At 38.9% G+C, this 26198-nt stretch overlaps 1 protein-coding gene across 1 annotated transcript in view; it reads right to left on the bottom strand.

Annotated features, from left to right (window-relative positions):
* Positions 1-26198, bottom strand: part of Cep128 (centrosomal protein 128) — a 303943-nt gene that overhangs the window by 169453 nt on the left and 108292 nt on the right. Inside the window, exons 15-17 of the mRNA XM_055593122.1 lie at positions 19883-20233; positions 12635-13285; positions 6174-6338 (exon numbers count right to left, since the gene is read on the bottom strand). Coding sequence (XP_055449097.1) covers positions 6174-6338; positions 12635-13285; positions 19883-20233 — 1167 coding nt within the window. The remainder of the gene's footprint in view (positions 1-6173; positions 6339-12634; positions 13286-19882; positions 20234-26198) is intronic.

Below are 26198 nucleotides of genomic sequence, written 5' to 3'. Positions count from 1 at the left end.
CCTTTAGATAGCTGAACATCTCAGATAAACTGTAAGATATTCAGACAGACCAGAGAAGGTTCCTCCTGAGTCTCATAGAATGGCAAGAACAGGATTGGTCACCATGCCTTCTATTTCTGAAGGACAGAGGCAGACATTGGACAAGTTGATTAAGGCTTTGGCAGGGTTCTATAATGTTTTAGGTAATTCAACCTTTCCCTCTAGCCCACTGTTGCCTAATAAATTGAACAGTTTAGCACACAGATTTTGTGGTATATGAAAACTTGGACAAACCTGAAGAGCTTCAGCATTGTTGAGGCTACCTTACTAAGGGTGTATATGACAGCAACTCCTGAGATTGGTGCATATGGTTACAACTATTAAAGGAGAAAAGTAAAATGATGATGGTCAGTACCTCTAGCTTTTGTCAGATATGAGTAACAAGAAGGAAAAAAAAAATGTTTAATAATTCTAGTCAGAATACTCAAAAATATGTGTGTACACAAATATTCTACGCTCATAATTTTTCATTTTCTTGTACAGATGAAATAAAAGTAATCAGTAAAGAAAATCACAAACACTGAAAATAAATGTCCTTTTGATGTTTCTGTTGAAATTAGAAAAATAATACTGAACATATCTTTCATTTTTTGCCATTTTTCTTATTGGTTATAAACATATCTGTGAGCTGGAGAGATAGCCCAGCTGATAAAGGCTAGGCTCACAACCAAAAAGGTAAATATATCTGCAACAACTATTGGATATATTATTTGACAATATGGCCACCATGTACAAACTAAGGAAAGGGGCAATGTATATAGTATAGGCATAATGGTCTATTACGTGTTGTCATAATTTTAAACACCCAGTTATTTCTAAAATATTGCACAAGCATGTTCAACATTAAAATCCATCTTAATACACAAGCTATACAATCTACACAAATACTTAAAATCTCTAGAAGGATTAACAGCACCATTCATACACCTTTACCTATTAAAATATAAATTTTAAAATAAGGTTAAATTAGATTAAACAGTTCCCTATACTTCAGACCTTTAAAACTGTCACTGTAAAGACACTGTGCTTACTTGCTGAGCAAAACTGATATAATTTCCCACTAACTATAGTGAACTAATACAAATGTCTCAGATAAAAGTAACTATTATGAATGTTGAGACAAATGCCCACAGAATCAAAAGATTAACATCAATAAGATCACATTAGAACAATGGAAGAAATAATAAATTTTCCCATAAAACGTAAGCAAACAGAATCATAAACTTTAATGACTGTACACATAGAAGAAAATTAGTTCTGCTAACATTCCAAAGGAGCATTCTCCCTGGTAAGAAACTTTAAAAAAGTCTGAAATGCATGTGAAAACATTCTGTGGGTTATATAACACTTGTTGCCTTTGTCATGATCAATGGAAAAATAACACTTGACAAAGTAACAATCAGATGTCAGAAAAAAAAATACATTTTAATACACCACATCTACACTAAATATATGAGTAAGATATGCAGAAGGCAGTTATTCAGTGCACTGAGACTCAATCTTCATCCACTGATCAATGTCATCACTGTTGCTAACGCTTTATATGAATTTTAATGCAGTCTTAGCATCTCCTACTATAGCTTATGACAAGAAATACAGCAAAAAGAAAGGACATAAACAGAATGATTTCAAAAGGTATTTAAATATATATGTGTGTGAGAGAGACAGAGAATGTGTGTATATGTGTGTGTGATAGAGAGAAAGAGAAAGAGATAGCTTCCATATACTTGTATTAATGTTAAAGATGGCGAAGCAAAAATACTATTGTTAAGTAAAAGCTTTGCTTTTTGGTTACCATATGGCCAAAGGATGTACTGTTAATCTGTCTTATTCCATGACACCACATTTGTCAAGTCACTGTGTTGCTTAAGGAATAACTTAAAGGCTATTTATTAGTCCTTAGCCTTTCCTTCACCAACAAGAGATTTTTTTGACTTATCTTGTTGTTACCCTGTTTTCCTATCCGACCTTGCTACAAATCATGTGTACATACATGCGCCTACCACTTACCTAGCACAAGTCGGACCTCTGTACCTCAGCCTAGATATGAAAAGATACCCAGGAGTGATTTCTCTTATCCAATAAGAAGCATGGCCATGCTTTCTAAGACAATTAGGAATAGTGCTTCCTCAAGACCCAGCTATACCACTGCTAGGTATATACCCAAAGTTTGCTCAAGTATACAAAAGGGATATTTGCTCAACCATGTTTATAGCAGCATTATTTGTAATAGCCAGAACTTGGAAACAACCCAGTGTCCATCAACGGAGGAATGGGTACAGAAATTGTGGTATTTTTACACAATGGAATACTATTCAGCAATCAAAAAGGAGGAAATCATGAAATTTGCAGGCAAATGGTGGGATCTAGAAAAGATCATCCTGAGTGAAATATCCCAGAAGGAGAAAGACAAACACGGTATATACTCACTTATATAGGCCTATAAGATATGATAAACATAATGAAATCTATACACCTAAAAATGATAATCAAGAGAGCGGACTTGGGGTAAGATTATCAATCCTCATTTAGAAAGACAGATGGGATGCGCATTGAACATATGACAGGAGTCTACTGAGCGCATTTGAAAGACTCTAACTAGCAGTGTCTTCAAAGCAAAGACTCATGACCAAACCTTTGGCAGAGTACAGGGAATCATAAGAAAGAAGGGGAGTTAGTCTGATGAGGAAAGGATAGGAGCTCCACAAGGACCAAATATATCTGGGCACAGGGTCTTTTCTGAGACTGACATGCAACCAAGGACCATGTATGAATGTAACCTAGAACCTCTGCTCAGATGTAGCCTGTGGTAGCTCAGTAACCAATTGGTTTCCCATAGTGAAGGGAACAAGGACTGTTTCTAACAGGAACTCAATGACTGGCTCTTTGGCCTCCCCACCCCTCAAGGGAGGAGCAGTCCTGTTAGGCCACGGAGGAGGGCTTTGCAGCCAGTCCTAAAGATACCTGATAAAACAGGATCAGATAAATGGGGAGGAGGTCCCCCCTATTAGTGGACTTGGCAAGGGGCACGGTGGAGATGAGGGAGGGAGGGAGGGAATGGGAGGGAATGAGGGATCGGGACATGGCTGGGATACAGAGTTAAAATGTAACTGATAATAAAAAAAAATAAAATTAAAAAAAAATTAAACACACACACACACACACACACACACACACACACACACACAAAAAAAAAAAAGAAGCATGGCCATAAAACTGCCCATCCCTCTGGTTCATTAACACTATACCTCCAAACACTTGTGGAAGGACTGCCAATTCTTTCACACTATCTCCTCTGTGAACCATCTGTGTCACATGATCAACCCTCTAGCTCTAAATGCTCCTGAGCAAACTTCTGTGGCTTTATTAGGTGACCACATCCCCAGCAGCAACAGCATGCCCCTGGGTAGACCCTGAGCAGTATGCAGTGGTCTCAATGGGAACGGTCCCCAGGGGCTCATCTGTTTGACTGATTGGACCAAAGCTGTTAGGATCATTTGGGAAGGATAAATACATGTAGACTTGTCGGGGGGATTATGTCACAAGGAGCAAGCTTTGAAGTTTCAAAAGCCCATGTCCATCCCAGTCTAGTGCTGTCTCCTAACTGAAGATCAAGAAGTAATCTCTCAGATACTGCACTGCTCCCATGCCTTGCCTGCCTACTGCCATGCACGCTGTCATGATGATCACAGACTAACCTACTCCAAAACTATAATCAAACTGCCAATTAAGTGCTTTCTTTTAAAAGCTCCAGTGGTCATGGTGTCTCTTCACAACAATAAAACAATAACAGTGCTGGCTAGTTTTATGTCATCTTAACACAAGCTAGAGTAACTGGAAAGGAAGGAACCTCAAGTGAGAAAATGCTCATTAGATCTTGCTGTAAAGCATTTTCTTAATTAGTGACTCATTGGAAAGGACCTAGCCCATTGTGGGTGGGGCCTCTCCTAGACTAGTGGTCCTGAGTTCTATGAGAAAGCAGTCTGAGCAAACCATGAGGAGCAAGCCAGTGAGCAGCACCCCTCTATGACCCATGCATCAGCTCCTGCCTCCAGGTTACTGCCCTGTTTGAGTGTCTGTCCTGACTCCCTTCTATGATAAACAGTGATGTGGAAGTGTGAGCCAAAGAGCAGGATCTTGGGGAAGCTCTATTCCTAATTGTCTCAGAAAGCGCCAGATTGATTTCCAAAGTGGTTGCACAAGTTTACATTCCCACCAGCAATGGAGGAGAGTTCCCCTTTCTCCACAACCTCTCTAGCATGTGTTGTCACTTGAGTATTTGATCTTAGCCATTCTGATGGGTGTAAGGTGAAATCTCAGGGATGTTTTGACTTGCATTTCCCTTATGACTAAGGACGTTGAGCATTTCTTTAAGTGTTTCTCTGCCATTCTATATTCCTCTACAGAGAATTCTCTGTTTAGCTCTGTAACCCATTTTTTAATTGGATTGCTTGATTTATTGCCTTTTAACTTCTTTAGTTCTTTATATATTCTGGATATTAGCCCTCTGTCAGATATAGGGTTGGTGAAGATCCTTTCCCAGTCTGTAAACTGTTATTTTGTTCTGATGACAGTGTCTTTGCTTAACAGAAACTTTTCAGTTTCATGAGGTTATAGGCATATATACAAAACATGCTCAAGTACACAACAAGGATATTTGTTCAACAATGTTCGTAGCAGCTTTATTTGTAATAACCAGAACCTGGAAACAACCCAGATGTCCCTCAATTGAGGAATGGATACAGAAATTGTGCTACATTTACAAAATGGAATACTACTCAGCAATTAAAAACAAGGAAATCATGAAATTTGCAGATAAATGGTGGAATCTAGAAAAGATCATCCTGAGTAAGGTATCCCAGAAGCAGAAAGACACACATGGTATATACTCACTTATAAGTGGATGCTAGACCTATAATATAGGATAAACATACTAAAATCTGTACACCTAAAGAAGCTAAGCAAGGAGGAGGTCCCTGGGTAAGATGATCAATCCTCACTCAGAAAGACAAATGGGATGGACATTGAAAGGAGGAGAAAACAGGAAACAGGACAGGAGCCTACCACAGAGGGCCTCTGAAAGATTCTACCCAGCTGTGTATTAAAGCAGATGCTGAGACTCTTAACCAAACTTTGGGCAGAGTGCAAGGAATCCTATGAAAGAAGGGGGAGATAGCAAGACTTAGAGAGGACAGGTGCTCCATAGGAGAACAATAAAACCAAAGTATCTGGGCACAGGGGTCTTTTCTGAGACTGATACTCCAATCAGAGACCATTCATGGAGATAACCTAGAATCCCTGCTCAGATGTAACCCATGGCAGCTCAGTATCCAAGTGGGTTACCTAGTAAGGGGAACAGGGTCTCTAACATGAACTCAGTGGTGGGCTCTTTGACCACCTCCCCCTGAAGGGGGAACAGTCTTACCAGGCCACAGAGGAGGACAATGCAGCCAGTCCTGATGAGACCTCATAAACTAGGGTCAAGTGGAAGGAGAGGAGGACCTCCCCTAGCAGTGGATTTGCAGAAGGGAATGGGAGGAGATGAAAAAGGGAAGGTGGAATTAGGAAGGAATGAGGAAGGGGGCTACAGCTGGGATACAAAGTGAATAAAATGTAATTAATATTAAAAAATAAAAATTTAATAAAAAAAGACACAAGAAAAACAGAGCAGCCCATAATAGCAGAGCACAGGTGGTAAGCACACACACATACACACCTAGAATCAAAGCACTCGGGAGGCTGAGGTAGGAGGAGAAAGAAAGAGAGGGCAGAAGAAGAGGAGAAGAAGGAACAGAAGGAGGAAGAAGGGAGGAAGGATGAACATGGAAGGCAGAAGGAGGACAGAGAAGAAGGCAAGCAAGATAGTACCCTAAAATTTAAGCACATTTAACTGCAAATTCCAAACTAACTTCAACCTTGCCTCTGAATTCCTATCTGAAAGCCTCATAAGAAATTTAAAACAAATGTACTAGAGTGTAATTGGTTAAAATAACAAAATTCAGGACATTCTAATAAACTATTATTCATGGCACCAATATAAATTTCCTAAAGACTGAGAATATTTTTTATGGAGCATACATAAAATACATTTAAAAAAATCAGTTCTTTAAATCAGAATTCCTTCAGGCTTTTACCTTTTCTTCTAGTTTCTCCTTCAGATCCTGGTATTTTAGCTTCAGTTTTCTGTTCTCATTTTCATTCTGGGTTAATTCCTCTGTCAGTTTCTCACACTTGGCTTTCAACAACTCTAGCTGACAGCGATGGGCTTTAGCCATATTCTTATCTTCCAAGTTTTCAGCCTGATGTAAAGACATGGAGAAAAGAGAAAGCTGACTGGCTACAGCTAAATAATACAAAACATAATCCACACTGTATCTGTGGGGAAAGAACTGCAAGATTTTAGTGCTCTTGTTCACACACAGAAATCAAATACAAAGCAAATGTTCTTTGTATGTATTCAACACACCTCAAACACTTGCTAAGTGACAGGTACCATAATAAGGTTTTGAAGATAACAGATAGAAAATATAAAGTAGTATGAGTAAACAGTCAATTTGACCTAATAAAGGAGAAGTACTTCCTGGGTATTTTGACTGGTGGGGGTCGGGGGAGAGAAACTGCTGAGCAAGAAAAGCATTATTAAAGAAGATCCCCATAGAGACACTTCAAGATGATGCTTTTGAATGGTCAGTTTCCTCATCTACAAAAGAAGGACTTAACCTTCTTCCTTCCTGGATTTTAAAAAAGACTAGCATGCTTCTCATACAATATAATGCTGATACTACTCTCCTGGGACATAAAAGAAGAGTATGAATGTGTTGTCCATCACCAACAGTGCAGTGAAGTCCCTTCTGATCTATATTTTTTTGGGTGTAACCAAAGTCAGCAGTTTTTTTGTTCACTTATTTTTGAGACTACAATTTAATTATGTTTCTTTCCCTTTCCTCCTTCCAAACCTCCCATTATACCTCTTCCACATCCATATGGAGACAAAAAGACCAAGGAGAGCCAAAACAAGATTAAGGAGGTGATATCACCATTCAGGACTTCAAGTGTCAGCAACAGCGTTACCTCCTTTCCTTTCCCCACAACCTGAGCAGGGGGGTGCTATTACTGCCCTACTAACTCCTATTTCGAAACTGAAGGCCTTGGAGACTAGTAATTTACACACATATACCAGAAATAAAAGCATGCAGAGGACCTGAGCCCAGGAATGCTTCCTAACACCTGTGTGTTCAGCAGGACTACTGCCACAAGGCCTTAAAAGCACCTGAGCACAAGTGTCAGTCATAACAACACACCCACCAGTCACTAACAGCCGATAAGCAATGTCATACAATCTGTTTAAAATATGTAATACCCACCACATAGGGGCTTTCTTTTCCTCTGTGGTTGCGTGGAATACACGTGCAAACTAGGCAAGTGCCCTCTCTACCTGAGCTACATGGCAGCCCTGCCTCCTTCATGGCTATGTCTATTACGTGTGATTAATTAGGTATGTAGGAACACAATCACTGGAAACAACTTCCTAAAAGAAGTTTTGAGAGTTTTAAACAAAATCTATATTTTATTTACTCCACAATATTCAGCTAAGACCTGATGCCACTTTGAATTAACAAAGGAAATGGGTTTTTTTATGAGCAATCCTGTATTCACAGCCCCAAAAAAAATTTACAAAATAAAGTCCTCTCATCAGGAAAATTGCTCAATTACAATTTTAAGTTTCAGTAGACTGCTTTTTATTTTACCTTATGCTCTATAGAAAAAAAGCACAGGTGAATGAGAACCATCTCCTGAAGGTCAATGGCACCTCGCACCTGCTCACAGGCCCTCAGGAGAAAGCTCCTTCCACCCACCCCCTTCCAGCCAGGCCTCATCTGACAGAAGCTAAGATGGAGACACCTACAGTACTGAGCTTACCACATTCTATGTTAGAGGGTTTTCTTTATTTTTAAAGAAATTTTTAAAGGTATCCATTTTTAAAAGTATCAATTCTTAATTTCCCTAATACTTTTACCTGTTGGAAGGCTATTTGTAAATTACAACTGCATTTCTTTTGGAGATTTGCAAAGTCATGAACTCACAGTCACCAAATAGTATAAAAGTACTTCGTGTTCCTGTTTTGGTGGTAAAGTTTTAAAAGTGATATAACTTTACTAATAGTATAGAGCCAACATTGGCAAAACATATCCTTCAGCTTTGGGAGAGGGTAGAAGGCCCTAGAAAATGACTTTGAGGAAATGTCATAAAAGCCTAATATTCTGAAAATGTTAACATCACCTCGAGCATGTCATAATTATGCCAATTTTAAAACTAGGTATGAGGATGGAGACGAGGCAGTAGAGGCAGTGATGTATACCAAAAGCATAGGCGACACAGCCAGGCATTATTAGCCTCTCAGGAAAGTAGTAAATTATGTGGCATTGAAAGACACAGAAACCCAACATTACAGCACTAACTGCCAGAAGCTCTCCTGTGTATCATTCAGTGTGTGCAATCTGTGCGAACCTTTGCTATCAACTCATTTTACTAAAGAGAAACAGGTAAATAAGTAGAAAGGTGTTAACAAAATAATGAGCCAGGAAGGTTGTTCCCTTAGGGTAAGTGATCTCATTTAAGGCGGGCAAATGCTAGGACTCCAGTCTCTGGTTCTTCAAGCCCCTGCTGCACCACACTACAGAACAGCACCCAGCCTCCTCAGATCTCAGGATTTCACATTTTTTTTAAAAAAGCCTGAAAGATTCTGAAAATCAAGAGTGACTGTACAGTTCAATATTTTTCACTCAAGTAACTTCTGGTTTTTGGTCATCTCACCAGAAATGATTCCAAAGCGTTTCCTAAACAAAAGGTGAAGAAATCTTCTATCCATGTTCCATGATGCATCACACTATAGCGATCCCAGAGCAGGACAGAAACAAATCCTACGACTTCCAGATTTCCAAGCATTTTAATCCAACATCTACTGAGCAAATCACTTTATGTATGAAGCCTGAAACTGGGCCCTACTGGGAGACAAAAGAACGGCTGAAGTGTGACGACTATCTGCCTGGAGACTCACACCCAAGGCTGCCTCACTGACTGTGCTAAAGGAACCAACAAACAGGAACACAAATGGTGGAGGAGTCAACCCCAGCCTCAAAGGAGATTCAGGCCACAGCAATGGACTTTCCAGAATTAAGCAAAATATTTCCTGTTGTGTATGGAAGAACACCATTGCAAATGGAGAACTGTGAAAAGACCATTTTCATGAGGCATGTGGAAGGCACAAAGGCAAACAGTATGCACAAGGAAAGGGGGGCAAATGAGGGCAAGCTGGGCTAGAGACAGCAAAGAATCAATGAACACTCTGTTGAGCAGGAAATGACACTCAAATAACCTGTTTTCAGTGAGGAGATTGGGTTGTATCTGAAGGTAGAAGGGAAAGAGTTAGGAGTAGAAAGAGGAAGTAGAGATCCACTGGGAAGTGTGTGTAGGTCATCAGAACTGCATCCCTGTCTTTTTGTCTGTGACATAGTCATATAGTCATATCCCGTCAAGCAAGCCTAGCTTTATCTGCACTCAAGACAGCAGATCTAAAGGAAATTATGTTTTTGAAAAGGTGATCCTGGACCTACTCTATCCAAACAAATTATTACCAGTTCCCAGTCACTAACATGAAGCTTACCAATAACCTAATTAAGAGTCTAAGCAGCAGTGATGAAGATGAAAGGGTGCTTCGTTTTCAATGAAACTCAAAACTATAAGCTCTGGGGAAGAACCATTTGTCAAGGCACTGTCCCATACAGCTGACAAAACATTCCACGCTCATCATGCAGAGCCCAGCCTTCCTTTGAGGTTCACGTACTCATCCACACCTCTCATCGTTGCTGACAAAAGCTGATTGGACCAATCACCCTCTCCACAGAGGTTTCAAACATATTCTTCATGATAATACAAAAAAAATGGCCAAGTGACCACCTCAGAATCCCTTAGCTTATTGTATTTCTGATCCCTCCACCCACATTCACACTGGAAACCTGCCAGATGACCACTTGAACCTTAACTTTAAAACTATGAATGATTAAATAAAAATAAAAAATATATATATAAGGAAAACAGAAATGGACCTTTAGCCCCAGCCTCTCTCTTTCATTTGGTAGAATGCTTGTTCTTCTACTCTAGTTGCATGGCAATGCCCACAAGTTTTCTGCTGGCCTCTACCAGTCTTCCCATCAAGTGTCTGCCTGTTGCTGCTCAACTCTACTTGTACCAGTTTTAACAATGATACAGACCATCCCATTCAGGGATCATTCTCAACAGCGTCTTCCCAAACCTGCAGAGGAAGACATGCCTTGTCTCCCTTGGATGCAGAACACTCTGACCAATGACCCTTACATTTCCTTGTGGGTCTTTGTTGTAAAATACAATGAACACAGTTTTACTTTGTTTAGTTTGTCTACCACATGTGACACTAAACATTTTATTTTTACTTTATTTTATGTGTAGGAGTGTTTTGCCTGCATGTATTTCTATTCACCAAAGATATGCCTAGAGCCCATGAAGAACACAGCAGGGCACCAGATCCTTTTGAAATGGAAGTACAGACAGCAGTGAGCTACCATATGGTGCTGGGAACTGAACGCATGTCCTCTGGAAGAACAGCCGGTGCTTTTCATTTCTGAGCCATCTCTCTAGACCCTTGGTCATATTTCTTGAAATATCCTTTGGGTTTCCAAGATATCATTCTTTTCTGATTCTTCTCCTGTCTCTCCTGTGGTCTTTTATTCTTATTTTCTAGAGCCTTTTTTCTCAGTTCTTTCATTAAGCGTTGACATTCTAGAGATTTATTCTTCTCTGTCTCCTTCCATAATGCCCCAAATTGTGTGATAGAAGCTAACACTCATGAGTTCCTGAGTGTTTCAGGAATTTAAATTTCCCCTCACCTCCTAACCCTATATATCCTCAAGTTTTGTATAACTAGACTTGAGTAATTAGGCATAAGGCCCTCCCACCTAACTCAACATAGGAAGAAACTAAATTTGCCATTGTTCTCTCCAGACTTTCTGTGCTGTCTGCATGTTCTAAGTTCACAAATAGTGACATTATTCACCTACCTATCAAACTAACTACTCAGTTGTTCTTGGTTCTAAATCTTTCCCAGGACAGCGAAGTAATAACTCAAGCAGTTGACTACGCGGGTTCAAATCATATATTTACCATTCTCCAAGTATGCCTATGTCTCAGTTTCCTTGTGAGTGAGAAAGCAATGCACACTATCATCAGACAATAAAGATAAAGACAACTAGCACATATGAGGTTCCAACAGCTATAACTGACACAAAGTAGTCCAAAATATTTTTAACAGTGTTACAATAGCCAATCAATCAGAACGTAACATGAGCTCTTCTTTATAACCCTAATTCTAGTTTTGTTCATGTCCTCATCATTCTTAAGGGTCATTGCATGCTACTAAATAAATATTAAAAGACATGTTTTTCATATTTTTCCTTCTCCCATTTGCGATGTTACCTTATGTGACACCATGTCACAGTTTTACATGTAGGAGACAATAATCTTTTTTCTCAGTAGCATGCAAAAATAGTGTACCTTAAAACTGTGGTGTCAAGGACTACTAGCAACAATCTCACCTATTCTCCCCTCCATTCTGATCTGCCACCTCAGTTAACGGTCTTAAAATGGCTCCTGCCAGAAGGCTAGACAAACCTGGGAACACTCTGGGAAAGAGTGTTCTACAGGTATCAGCTATTTTAATATCATTTCTTTAATCGTAACTACTTTTAAAGTAGTAGTTGCAGATCAAGAACTTTTGAAGAAAAATTATTAAACTGTAACAATTATCCATTCATTCAACAAAAATGTGCAAGGTGTCAGAAATATCTGAGGCACTGATATAACAGCTGAAAAAAATCCAACTCTTCATGAGTTTCACTCTAAAGGAAATAAAAAACATAACTAATACGGAACCTATGCCATTTAAGTACAATAGACAAAAAGCAAAGTAGGGAGATGGATCAATTTAACCTATCTGACAAGCATGACCTGCCCTGCATGAGGATAATGCCAATGCCATTATACTTTAAGAACATTTCCATAAATGCAAGATCTCAGTTAGACAATTACCCAGGCAGCTTTGATTTGAAACAGAAAGAGTAAACTGCACAGGCCTTGGGCTTCTGCAACTTATACGCTGTGTGCCTTTAGTTACCACACAAATGCAAATAAGGACTGTGGCTTCTCCGGCCTTGGCAGGTCTTTGCCTTTTGTATTTTAGGAGGTCATAAATGTTGAACGAGGGCATATTTCAGGTCCAGGACTTATTGCCACCTCTACCTTTCCTGAACTCCCAAAATAGCTAAATGTTCTGTTTAAAGGGTTCCCCTGCTCTGCAAAAGATGCTCCCAGGGGGCTGCTATAACTCATTTCGACCTGGCCAAACAGGCATGAGTAAACTTCTTTATTGTTGGTTTTATCTTCCCTGCAATGCTTGGGAATACCAAATGATCTCTTAAAGTTTATGCTTTATTAACTTCATGAGCCACCAGGAAAAAAAAAAAAAAATTCTGTCAGTATCATCAAGATAATTGAACACCAGTACCTTCAGTGTCCGGATATGATTCTCTGCTTCACTCTTTTCTTTCTTGAAGTGCTTCATCAGCTCCTGGATATTCTGTTCATGCTTCATTTTCACGCAATTCAATGAGGATGTGAGATCTTCCAGCTCCCTCTGGTGAACGTCTCGCTCTAACTTTAACTGTGTGATAATGGTAGCAGTTTCTTCTTCTTTGGATTTTGCCTGGGCTGTCAGCTCAGAAAGGTCCCTAAGCACAGCTTTCTTGGCTCGCTCTTCCTCAGCCAGTTGATTTGCGAGATCTGCTCGGATGGCGCTCAAGTCCTTGATGGACTTCTGCAGCTCCAGAAGTTTGGCTTTGTCCTGGGACTGGCTCTCCTTTAGCTCGGTGATCTTTTTCTCCAGGTGATCTTTCTCAGCTTTTACCTGACTTTGAATCTTACTCTGTCTTTTCAACTCACTTTCCAGTCTTTGGATGGTGTCGAGGGAATTCTTGACCTCCAGTTCGAGTTCAGCTTGGTGACACAGAATGTCACTGAGCTGCTTCTCCTTGCAGTTAAGCTCCTCCTCCTGCAAGGCACGCTTGCTTAAGAGCTCATTCAGTTCCTTCCTGAGATTATCAATCTGCTGTAAAGCTACATAAAGCTGGTTTTTCAATTCATCCTTCTCTTTTAGCATCTAGTGGGTTAAGAATAAAAAGCAAAAACAGGAAAAAAAGGTTACTGCAAAATATCCCATGGGTCTTCCAGGTAATAAAATAAAATTTAATCCGTAAGGAAAGAAAATTTTACTAAATCACATTTTGTATATCTTAATAAAAAAATAATTGTAGGCTGGAAATTGTATAAACATATCGTCATTATATAGCTACATAAAATCACATATTGTAATGCCACATTCAAATGAACATGTATTTCAGATACCTATTACCAAAATGTACTAATCTATAATGATCAATAATTACTTAAGTATAAGATAAATAAGGCAAAGAAATAAAAGGGGAAAAAGCTTCTGTTGTGACTTATTAATTACTGAAATATTAAAATATTACCTAAAATAACAGTAATGCATATTCCAGTGAGACACTTAAAAAAGAACAGGTAAAAGATAATATGGGGAACCTAGACAACGTCTAAGAGGCAATGATACATGATATGAGTCACTTGTGGTAAACTAATCAAATAATGCTAATATCTGACAAGACACACAGCAACGAACAACCATAAGTCTTGAGATCCCACAAAGACAGGCATAAGGTCTTTACGGGGAGCACAGGTTGGGAAGGTACTCAAGAGAAATACATCACCTAGAGGGTAAGAGATTACACTGGGTGACAGAGGCTCCTAACCAACCATCCTGGTCTCTGAGTGTCACCACACACTCATTAGAAAGGACAACAGCAGCCAGTGGAGCCACAGTTGTTTCCAGCAACACGCGGGCACCATGAGGAATGTTTATGTTTATCAGCAGAATGTTTGCTGCTGATAGTCAATACATCTCTCCTCTCTGTGATTTTGTATTTTTAGTTCTTGTTTATTCCTTTTTTTTAACCTTACCTGAGAAAAACGCTGTATATGTTTATGACATGCAATGACATAACCATTAAGATTCCTTTCAGAATCTGAAAGGCCAATCTCAATTACCGATGTTTTATGTAACTACATAAAATCATATGCATATACATATGTATGAATAAGAGATTAAAACTGTCAAGGGGGACAAAGGAGACCAAAAAAGAAAAAGAAAAAAAAAAAAGAAAAAGGAAAAGAAAAGCAGGGAGAGGTAAGAAATAGAGAGTAGAAGACCGTGGAGAAAATGTGTTCAAAATACATACATACATACATACATATATACATACATACATACATACATACATACACACCACATATGAAATAAAATGAAATGAAATAAAGAAGAAAAAAAGAAAGGGAGTGACTAAGCAGTTGACCTTTGACCTGAGAACATTGAATTTGTTTATCAATAACCATAATAGGTCAATGTAGTTAATTAATCACTTATCTTCAAAATAATAATAATAATTCATGTTATGACTCACTACAATGGCTTTCTCTAGATTCTAGACCCATATTCTTGGGCTTCCCAGCCACTAGAACTGTGAGCCAAATAAAATTCTGTTTGCTCAGCCTGTGCCCTTTAATTACTATAAGTTACAGCTTTATATAAGCTATAATAACAGCTACAGCTCTAGAAATTAAAGAGAAACACTTTTTAAGAAAATCATTGTATTTATCCCACTAAAGAAGATGAAAATACTCTGTAGGAATAGTGTCGCAAGAATCTAAGAAGAGACAGCTTAACTACATGACACAGGCTTGGAAAAGATACTGCAGTCACCCTAGCTGTGAGTTACGAGGCTTTTTCAGCTAGAGATGATGGTGGCGTCTCATTACATCTGGTAGAACGTTCTGCTTCTGAAATTGGTTTAAACAGCAAGAATCTTTCTTTTTCTTGCAATGCAACAGATCCAGAAATACAATGATTCAGTAACAGTCCTTTGAGTCCTAGGCTCTTCTACTTTACAATTCTCTAGGGTTCACCTTCTTCCCAGAGTTGCAAGATCATCTCAACTCACATGTAAAACAACAGCTCGAGTTGGAGAATTGTAGGATGCTAGTCAGGTCTGGAATTTCTTTCGCATTATAGATACTGAAAAACAACTCATATTCATATATTTGGTTAAGGGCTGGGTGTAAGGGGCGTGGGGAGTCCAGGACAGCCAAGGCTAAACAGAGAAACCCTGTCTCAAAAAACCTAGATAGATAGATAGATAGATAGATAGATAGATAGATAGATAGATAGATAGATAGAATGGCTGAGTGTGGTAAGAATTGAAAAATCCCAGACTAAGATTTTGAAACTTAAAGGTGTGAAGAAAGAGCAATTACAGATAAAGAATCTAAACTGTATGAATCAGCAGCTCTAGTGAAGTGACCTGAAGCCCACTGTACAGTAGAACAACGATATCCTGACCAACTCTGAATAATGTGACAAGAATTACATTTAAGAAATAGGAGGAAGGAGAGACGGATGCCAAACCCCTTGAGAGATTTGAAAACAAACATAATGGGGAAAACAAAACAAAAACTCTCTGGTCTCTTGGATGACAATTCTGCTAGACTAAGGTCCCAGCACATTCCACAGGCAGGACAAGCGGTAGGTCAAAGGTTTTCATGGCTAGATTAGTGTCCCAATCCCTCCACTTGTGGCCTTGTCTTGTTACAGAAGTTGCTTGGTTCAGGCTGTGTCCCCTTCCTAGGAGTCTTTACTAGGGTTACTCTCAGAGATTCCATGGAGTTTCCATTGTACCTTGTCCCCAAAATGCCCCCCAATTCCAGTCATTTCTCCTATATTTTCTTTCTCCCAGAGACTTCATCCAGCAAGTGATCGGAGCAGATGGAGAGTCCCACAGCCAAACAGTAGACAGAGTTGAAGAACTTCTGTGGAGGAGAGATAGGAAGGATCAAAGGAACCAGAGGGGTCAGGAATATACCAAGAGAACACAGCCCACAGAATTGACTGACCAGGACTCATGAGAACTTGCAGAGATCAGGAAGCTTGCAGGGATCTGACCTAGATCCTCTGCATATATGTTATCACTGAGTAGCTCGGTGTTCTTGTGGGAATACTATCAGTGGAAGCAGGGGCTGTCCTTGACTCTCTTGCCTGCCTTTGAAGAGTGACAACCTTTTCTTCCCACTGGGCTTCCCTGTTCAGCTTTGATGTGATGGTATGTATATGCCTGTTCTACTGTAGCTTGCTATGCTGAGTTTGGTTGATATCCTTGGGAGGACTGTTCTTTTCTGAAGGGAGATGACAGCAGCAGGAGGAGACCTGAGAGAGAAAGGTCAGGGGAAAGGTTGGGGGAAGGGAGGGGAGGAAGGGAAATTTGCAGTTGGGATGTGATATATGAGAGACAAATATAAATTAAAAAAATAATAATAACAAAAGAAAAGGCTGTGAGAGAAAAAAAATGGCATATCCAAAACCTTGGAAAGAGTAGAAAAAAGGACAGCTCCTCAAAGGCCTCACGCCAATATCCATATCGCCATTTTAATCTTACTAAGAGGTACATGAGGGAGGTTGCAATGTTATTTGCCTTTTGAAAAAAAATGCATAAAATGCAATACTTTCTGAGCTACATCTCATAGGCTTCAGCACATACTCAAGAAGTGGAACACATCAGCAATGAGCCTTCTTTCCTTAAACTATTAAAATAGTTCAGACCTTACTGGGCAGGATATTACTTCCCTCAGCAGGGGAGAAATTCATAGATGGAAAAGATGGCAAATGAAGACCCTTAAAGTCAAATACAATCAAGCAAAAAGCTCAATACACAAGCCTGCTGATAATTCTGTCAACTCATCAAAAGAAAGAGAAGAAAATGCAAGGAACACTAGCTGCCCTAACAACAGCATAGGAAAGCGTGAGGAAAATTAGAAATGTCGCTCACATACCGTGATCAACCCGAGATTTCTAATTCTTCCTCTTTACTTTTCAAAGCACTCCTGAAAACCAGTGATTTCCAATACACTTAAAAACAAAACAAGGAGCTAAACTATTCTAAAGGACAGCCAGCTCACTGGAGCTATGGAGACACCACGATCTCCCTGGGTGTTGACCTGCATACTCTTCTGGTGCAGAATGGTTCCTGGTGGAAATACCCATGTCCTCTCCTTGAAGGAAAGAAAAAGACTTGACATTTCTTGATTTTTTATGCTATTTTTCTGTGATTATATATGCTTTTTGCTTAAAGTTACACGTCCCTTAGTAAGTAAAATAGATTTGTGCCATGTGATTGCAATTCCATAAATATACATGAGAATAGAAGAAATAAAGTGTATTTAAAGAGAAGCATTTAGTCTTTTAATATACCTTTAAGTGGCAAATCTTAGAGCAGATTATAAATTAGGCTACAGAGAGAAACAGACTAGGCATAGAACCATTTTACAAATAGAAAAACTGTACCATTAGACCACACAAAATGGATCAACAAAGCTCCCAAGCTATGTTTAAATAATTAATTCATTCTTTAAACTACAGGATGTTATATTTGTAAGTATCATTTTTACTTTAAAATACACTTGCAAATATACCCAAGAGTCATTTTATGAAACTAATTAGCTCAAAACAAAAAAGGGGACTATATTATGCCTTAAGGCAGGTTGTGATTTTTATTAAAAATTAAATATTAAGTAAATAGTCCTTATATTCAACAAGCTGTTCTCTCTCTCTCTCTCTCTCTCTCTCTCTCTCTCTCTCTCTGTCTCTGTGTGTGTGTGTGTGTGTGTGTGTGTGTGTGTGTGTGTTTGTGTGTGTTATATAACCTAGGGCATTGAATACGTAAAGTAAGCACCTTACTGCTGACCTATGACCCCAACCCAACATCAGGATACCTCCTCTGTTACTCTCCATCATTTTTTTTTAAGCCCACGTCTCTCAGTGAACCTAAAGCTTGGTGTTTTGGCTAACCCAACTGTCCAAGAAGCCCCTCAGATGCCTCTGGTCTCTGGTTCCCAGTCCTGAGATCACAGATATGTACCATTGTCCCTGGCTTTCACACGAATACCTCTGACCTAGTCTAAGGTCCTCATACTTGTTTGTACAGCAGGTTTGAGCCATCATCCAACCTGCTAGATATTTTTAATTTTTTCCAAAATTATTCGCCACCTATCTACACATCACAGATTTACTGTACACTTGGAGCCTCAGCATAACATTTCTAATCCTTCCTCCTTGATTAACCATTGCTCAAACTGCGCCATGTAGCATTAATTTTTAAGGTTTTTAAAGGAGAAATTACAATGCCTGCTGTGATAATTATAATCCTACCCTAACTATAGCAATCACTTTAGAGCTACTTCTCTGCTTATCATCAGTAATGCTAAATCATAAAAAAATAATTTTATCAGGGATATTCTGGGACATGATTGTTTAATAATTTTTAGTATTCTGAAAACTCAGTGTAATAAGTGTTCAGCACCGTAAATTTTGATACTGCCTGGTGGCACAGACCCTTCTAAATTTCCTCTAATGAAGTAAGATTCCCCAGATAGCTCGCAGTCAATCAATAGCAACTCCTTGCTCTCTAGCTGCCTTCCCTTACAGGCTTTTTCAGGAAACCAGTTGCCAGGCCAGGCAGACAACAGTATAATCAAGGTAGAGGAATTTGCTCAGATCAAATCAATTTAGAGTCAAGTCCAAAGCTTTAGGACTGCTTCACCTCCTGGCAAGCAGCCACTCACTGTGTGTCAGATGAGTTCAGACGGAAGGCACTCCACAGTGAACATAAGCTTCCTTGATCTTAAGTGGGAAAAATGTGTACTGAAAGGATAACGCCTCATGCTTGTGACATCTGACCCTAAATAAGCATCTACCATTATAAATAATGACATATAAGTGAAGACAATTGATCCAATAAATGTAAATTGTCCTGCACTTTCATTTTTTCATGTTATTATTTCCTAAGACAGTCCACTTAACCAAATGATTACTCTGGACCGTTTTGAGTTCTCGACAAACAACAAAATACATATGATGAACCAAGAGCAAACATGGATAAAAATCAATCATGATGTTGCTTTTTATTCTTATTAACATCTGTGTTTAATTCAACCTAAAGACATAGGTGGAAATCAACAGAGGAACATCAAACCTATTTAAAGTAACTCACCATGGCAAGAAACATAGAACACTTAGAATACAAGGCTTTCTGCTGCCATCAGGAGAGCATAAGATAGTCATACGGAGCCTTGCAACCTGACAGCACTGCTCTGCCAATGAGACTGTCAGTGTCACTCATCTAGATCAGCCTATTAAAACACCTTCCAGAATAACTCATTAGTAACCACTACATTTTTAACATGCTTCTTTCTTCCCAACGCTTAAATCAAAATACTCAGCTAAGTGAGATTTTAAAGCAATGTAGTTGGGGAATGCCACATGATGTTAAGAGAGATTAAGTGACTTTTTTCCTCTGAAAAGTTAGAAGAATATTGAATTTAGGGAGCTCCTGAGTGAAACTGAGACAGAAGGTAGAAGATCCCTCAACTCTAAAGAGTCACCAAATATTAAAATATTTCAGAATATTTGGAAAATCCAGACTCTATATAATGTTTTCCCCTCAACTAAACAATACTTAATGGCTCTTTGTTCCAAGACAGATTGATATGTCTAGATATGTACAGATACAGCATGGTCCTCAAACAGTTATTCAACGGATAGATAAACAAAGGGTTAAGAACCTAGCTCTCCTACCTGACTGTTCTTATCCGTCAGCTGGTCAAGGGTTTCAGCTTGTTTTTCCAATGCCCGTTCCAGCTTCTTATGCTTCAGCTTCCACTGGCGGATGGAGTCCTGGGCCTTTGTCTTCAGGTCTTCTTTCCTCTTCTCTGACTCTTCTCGCAGGGCTTCTGACCTCTGAAACTCACTGAGGTAGTGCTCCGCCTGCTTGGTGGCATCCTCCGCATGCTGGGTCAGCTCTGAGATCTGCAGGTCAGCGCACTTACGATTGGCCTCACAGGTGTCAAAGTGAGTCTGGATCTCCTTAAGTTTATCCAGCATCTGCAGCTGTTGTTTTTCCTTGCACTCTAATTCATATGTCAGATTCTAGGAATCAACCACAGGGAACATTAAGTTCTTGTCAAGGTTGGGTGTGTACCATGCAAACCAGACCCTCTACTGTCACTGAGACCAAAGTCATCACCATCGCCAGGCACGGTGGCGTACACCAGTAACACCTGTAATCCCAGCACTCTGGGAAGCAGAGACAGGGGGATATCTATGAGTTCGAGGCCAGCATAGTCTACAAAGTGAGTCCAGGACAACCAAGGCTACACAGAGAAACCTTGTCTCAGGAAAAAAAAAAAAAAAAAAAAGGTCATGATCATCTAATTTCATCCACAATCAATCTAGAATGAACGGTTCATTCTGTGTATTTAATAGTCAAATTAGTGGGCACAAACTATTACCTTTCTTTCACACTATATCTTTCTAATTGTCACAAAAATAGAAAGCAGTGCTGAGAAAATCATGTGTTATTTCAGTAGAAACCTGGTGCTTTGTTCAATTGAAGCAATGTCAGTGATTTAAAATGTGTTAGGTTATTAGAAAACTCATAGAAGCAATTATGTAGCATTTCACTTTCTGGCAGCACATGAAACTTTATTACAATAAGAAAATAAATCAGTAACAATAACATGAGCATTGATGATGGAAAAACCACTGTAGATAACACTATGCTTCAAAGTTCCTTTCAAGATTCCCTGTGAAGTGGCCACAGTTATTTCCAGCCATACCAATGTAATATAAGTCTGAACACCGCTCTCAAGCTGACATGAACCACTGAAGTAAAGACTTTTAAACAAAGTTATTTATTCAGGTCATTTCTTAGTCAAGGCAAGTATCTTAAAAATCTAGCTTTCTTCAAATGGGGAGATGCTGAAGGTGGTTTTCTGTTTTAAATTTGGAAGTTTATACTAAATCATGATGGATAATACTTATTTAATTATTATTAAATATAAGGATGAATTAAATTAATTATTAAAATAAATTATTAAATATGAGAATAATTGCATAGTGAACTAAAAATAAAAGGATGTTGGTTTTATATGAGTAAAACAATGTTACTTCACTCATAAAACCTGCTTAAGAAGTCACAAGTATAGAAATAAGTATTTACAGTGTTTCACACAAGATATGCCTCCTGAAATTCACATTCCTACACCTAGAAATGACTAAAGTAACTCTAAAATGTCATTGGCCCAAATAATAATGAATCCAACAGGCTGAAAAGATGCTGTGATTCAGAGCAATAAACACCATCTATTCAGAAATAGGCAGGCTAGGGGCCCTTACAGAGTTCTGGCCTCAACAGCAGCATTTTCCAGCCTCAATTTCATTAGCCACGATCAATGGCTTAAGGCTAAGTATCAGTCCCCACAGTTCAATGATAACCAAGCTATGGTTCATAGAACCATATAGGTTAGGTATAAAGGAAGGGAATGGGGGGGACAGATCTCCTTAGAAAAAGGAGGAAAGAATAGTTATGGATGGAGATGGGGGAAGGCTGGAACAGGAGGATAAAGTGGAGAAGGGGAGGGGCAAGAGAGACAAAGGAGGGACTGCAGGGAGAGACAGCTAAAATGAAGGGCCATTTGAGGAAACAAAAGAGAGAAGTCACTTCCTAAAACATATACATATAAAATGGTGATCTAAATGAAATCATCAAATAGAAGCCTATTTGTTTTCTAATGAGAGACAGAAAGGGGGGGGGGGATCCAGGGGGGCCAGGAGTTGGGGAGGAACTGGGAGGAGCAGAGAGAAGGGAAACCATGATCAAGATATATTATGTGAGGAAAAAAAAAAACTTTTTCAATATTAAAAAAAAAAGTCAGTTTAACATTATGACAAAAGTTTCTTCTTAAACAAATAATGCCTTGAAAAAAGGGTTCATTTTCAAAGCAGCAGGTTTGCATTTGCTCAGTTCGCCATGTTCAAGGAAGCCTGGAAACCTGGACTTAATTCTTCTTCTAACCAAATCCAACAATGAACTGAGAACTGTGTTTGCATGGAAAATTCTAAGCTGAGATGGAAAAACCCTAGTGACTGTGCTTTACCATTTGTCCTTATGCTAAACGCTTTAGCAATATTTTAGAAATCAACCTCATTAATGAACAACAACCACATGATTCCACACTTGACAACAACAAAAAATGTGAACTTTGTTGCTTCCTTCTTACTGGTTTTGACAAGTAACATAAAAGGAGAATGGTTACAATTACTCTGTGTAGACACCTACCTTCTGGATACAGTGTAAATACCAAAAAATAAAATAAAAAACAAACCTGACAATTTAGTTGGAAAGGCTTTCACAAGCAACTCCCAAGTTATGCTCAACAGTAGTGAAAGCTAACACTGGCTCAGAGCTGTCTACAGGTCTTGATTCTACAGTGGGACTGGAGAAACTTAGGAAGTGACATAAGCTGAGACCTTAGTGACAAGGTGCTGGCAGTAATACACAATTTGTAAGTGCTACCTGAAATTTCCTGAGCATTTGTGTTATTCTAGACATTCGCATTACTTCCTTCATTCTCACCTCTACAGAAAGGCTTCACCGTTGTTTCATTTTGCTGACAGCCACCCAAGACTTGCTACACTTTTCTAAGATCACACATTCCGTATGTGAATGAACAGGGACTAGACATAGTCTATTGCCAGAACTCCTGTTTGCCAATCTTTACTAAACAACTGATCCTCAAAGAACCCTAAATCCAGTATGTCTTTAGTTATTGATCCCATAGTTCCATCTTCATGGAGAATTGTTGTCTTTAAAGAAAGAACCTTCTCCTACTCTCCTAGGCCCTGGGTAGAAGCTAAATACCAATCTACCCAGCTTCTTGACTCCCTTCCTCTTGCTATACCTGATCATTGTCAAGGAGAGGACCTCTCCCTTAACATCCGTTCTTTGAGCTTTCAAACCTGGGTCCCTAACCTCCATATTTTTTCATTTTAGTCACTGTCTTGCTGACCTCTCAAACTCTTTCTGAACTGGTCATCAACAAAACTATGGGTAAAATAGGTAGTTTCCTAATCCTTACTATGAGCTTTGAATATCTTAGGGGGAAAAAGAAATCACACACAGTATTAGTCAATTCAATCACAAGTCAAGAGCCACCTACCAGCCTTCAGAAATTTTTCCACACCCCTATCCAATTTATGCAACAGTCATTCCAAACTATCTCATTTACTACACTACCATCCTTTACCCACTTTTAGTATGCAAGCCAGCTCTTCCCTCACAAGCTAAACTGAGGCAGTTAAGGCACGAAACCACCAAAATGATCTACCAGCACAACTCTGAATCTCACCAATGGCTAATCTGTCTTCCTCTCTGACCTCTGTAAGACTCTTATCATCAGTACACAAACAAGCTAGAAATGCTATTTCCTGGAGGCAACTTCTAACCTGAAGAACTCTGTATAATTAGAAGGAATAAAATTATCTCAGCCCCTGCAGTATATCGCGTCATGGTATTTATTCCCTGTTTAAATGCTGTCAAAGGACAAAGTCAAAAACCACAGAAACCCCCTTTAACTAAGAATTCCTTCCCACACATAACCAAATATTAATAGATCTTCCAACAAAATCTGAGCGCTTCATACAACTCAACTCCATTTCGATTCTCACTCTTCAAAGAAGAGAAAATGGTGATGTATACTTATGTTAAAGACCTCAGGTTTGGTGAGATCCAGAAGGATATAGGGGACTCAGCACATGACTTATGATAAAATTTAGTGAAATCTTGAAAGGATGCCAAGAAAAACCAGCAAAGAAAAGGAGAATGGAATCTAAAGCCCACAGAAAATAGGAGCAAGTATCCAGTTATCTCCCATTGGAGTTAAATGTGAAATGCATAATCCCTCTAGCAGAGAATCCACTTGTAAAATGTTGTCAATTAGGAAAACTTATGTTTAACTATGGGATTTAACTTTGGGATGATCACATAAGTACCATCTGCCTAACACATAACAAAATTCAAACTCCAAGACAAAAAAAAAATTATTCAACATAAACAACATTATTTACATAGTCTAAGCAAAGTAAACAGTAGCAAGATTTAACTTCAAATTCAGGTTTGACTTTAAATCCCAGCTTTAGGAGTCTGAAGCCTAAACCAATAGAATTCATTCAATTTACAAAATGTGCCAAAGACTATCAACCTTTCCTTGGAATCACAACCTACACAAGATTTCAAAAGTACCTGAAGAGTAAGTGGCACATTTAAGTACTTGAGAACAAACATGTTTTTATATTTGACCAGAGGCCATATTATGATTAGAAAGTTAGTGTACAACATCTACATTTAGAAGGGAGGAGTTGAAGCAGACTGATCAATACAAGATGAAGTATGTATATGACATATCAAGGACTAGCCATAAGTCCTAATGAGTCAACTACTATATCACTATCAATTACCTGAATATAGTCTAGTGAACTTCAACATATATATGAATGGCCAGAAACAGAAAGGAATGAGAAATGGGAATTATATAAACATTAATGCGCAGTTATTTCTAAAAAAATTATAGAAACTAAGGGGGGGGAAAAAGAATCACAGGATAAGCCTTGACATGAATTTAAATAAAAAACAGGACCTGAGTCATAGTACACTGATAAAGAACTTGCCTAGCATCTGCAAAGCCTGGGGATCAAGTCCTAGTATTGGGGAGGAATAAAAAACAGAAAACTTCTTATCATGTTGGGTATTCTGGCTCAAGCATGGAATCCCAATACTTGGGAAGCAGAGATGGAGGATTAACAAAAATTCAATGTTAGCATGTAGTACACAGAGAGTTCCAGGTCAACTAAGACACACAGTAGACCCTGTCTTCAAAAAGAAACACTACATAAACGAATAAATAAGCAGGTACATGTACACCAGAGGTAAGCACTTTCTACTCACGAGGCTCAAGACTGAAAACAACGTGCTAGGCCCTGAAGAAAAGTACTACACGAGAAATGCTGAGTGGGCAAATGCAATTGACTCGGGGTGGGAGACACACTGACACTGGTGGAAACATGATTTTTGTCAGTTGATTCAACAGAAACTCATCTATTCAGTTAAGGCTTCAAGCGGAAAGAAAGACAAGAAAAATAGCAGGAAATGTGAAGTGTAAAGAGGAAAAGATCTGACTGAAGGAGTGGAAATGAGCAACCATGACCAAAAGAATCATAAACAAGAGTCCACACCATGCTCTCCTGGTAGCTGATGATGAAGAGTAATAGTTCTAAAAGGCTAAAAACAGACAGAAACTCAGGTCAGAAATCGAGCTAAGGGGATGCCAAAATCCACTTAGAACGTTCAAAGGTTTCCCGGCAAGGGAATAACATGATCAGACGTCTAACTGAGGAAGATTAATCACTAAAGTACATTATGCTAATACTCACATATTAAAATATTATAGCAGCATCAAAAGTAATTGAACATTATCTATTTAAAGCAGGGATGGACTTTTAGAACCAATTCTTTTCCCAACTCAACTCAATTGCAGGAGAGTCAACAAAGCTGCTTTATAACAGGTAAGAACAACCTATAGCATTCAGGAGTATTGAAAAGAAAAAAAAGGGAAACCCGTCAGTTTTCCCAAGGGAAATCCTCTGCATTTTCCAGTTCAACACAATAAACATTTATTGTGCCGAGGAACACACAAACTCCTAGAATAAAAAAGACAGACAGCATGATTCTCTGTTCTGCTGTCCCAGAGAACCACAAAGTCTTACAGCTGAATTCACTTTTCAGGTATATATATATGAGCAACTCTTCCCTGTTCCAAATCTCCTTTCCTTCATATTCACATTACCAAGTACATACTGATGTCCCATCCCTCAGTGCCTTCACTACATCATACAGTGTTTCCCAATTAGCAATTCCTTGCAAAAGATGCCTGAACTACTGTAGGTACTGATTATCTGAGCAAAAGGAGATGATTCACACTACTAATGAAAGTGGTTAAGAGGAGAGGCAAGGATGGGGAAATGGGGACAGAAACTCAGCCTGGAGAATTCGATTCTC

Source organism: Psammomys obesus, unplaced genomic scaffold (assembly GCF_907164565.1).
Source record: "Psammomys obesus unplaced genomic scaffold, mPsaObe1.curated_primary_1811, whole genome shotgun sequence".
NCBI classification, from domain to species: domain Eukaryota; kingdom Metazoa; phylum Chordata; class Mammalia; order Rodentia; family Muridae; genus Psammomys; species Psammomys obesus.
Note: the sequence above shows the minus strand (reverse complement) of the source record. Positions and strands in the feature narration are given on the sequence as shown.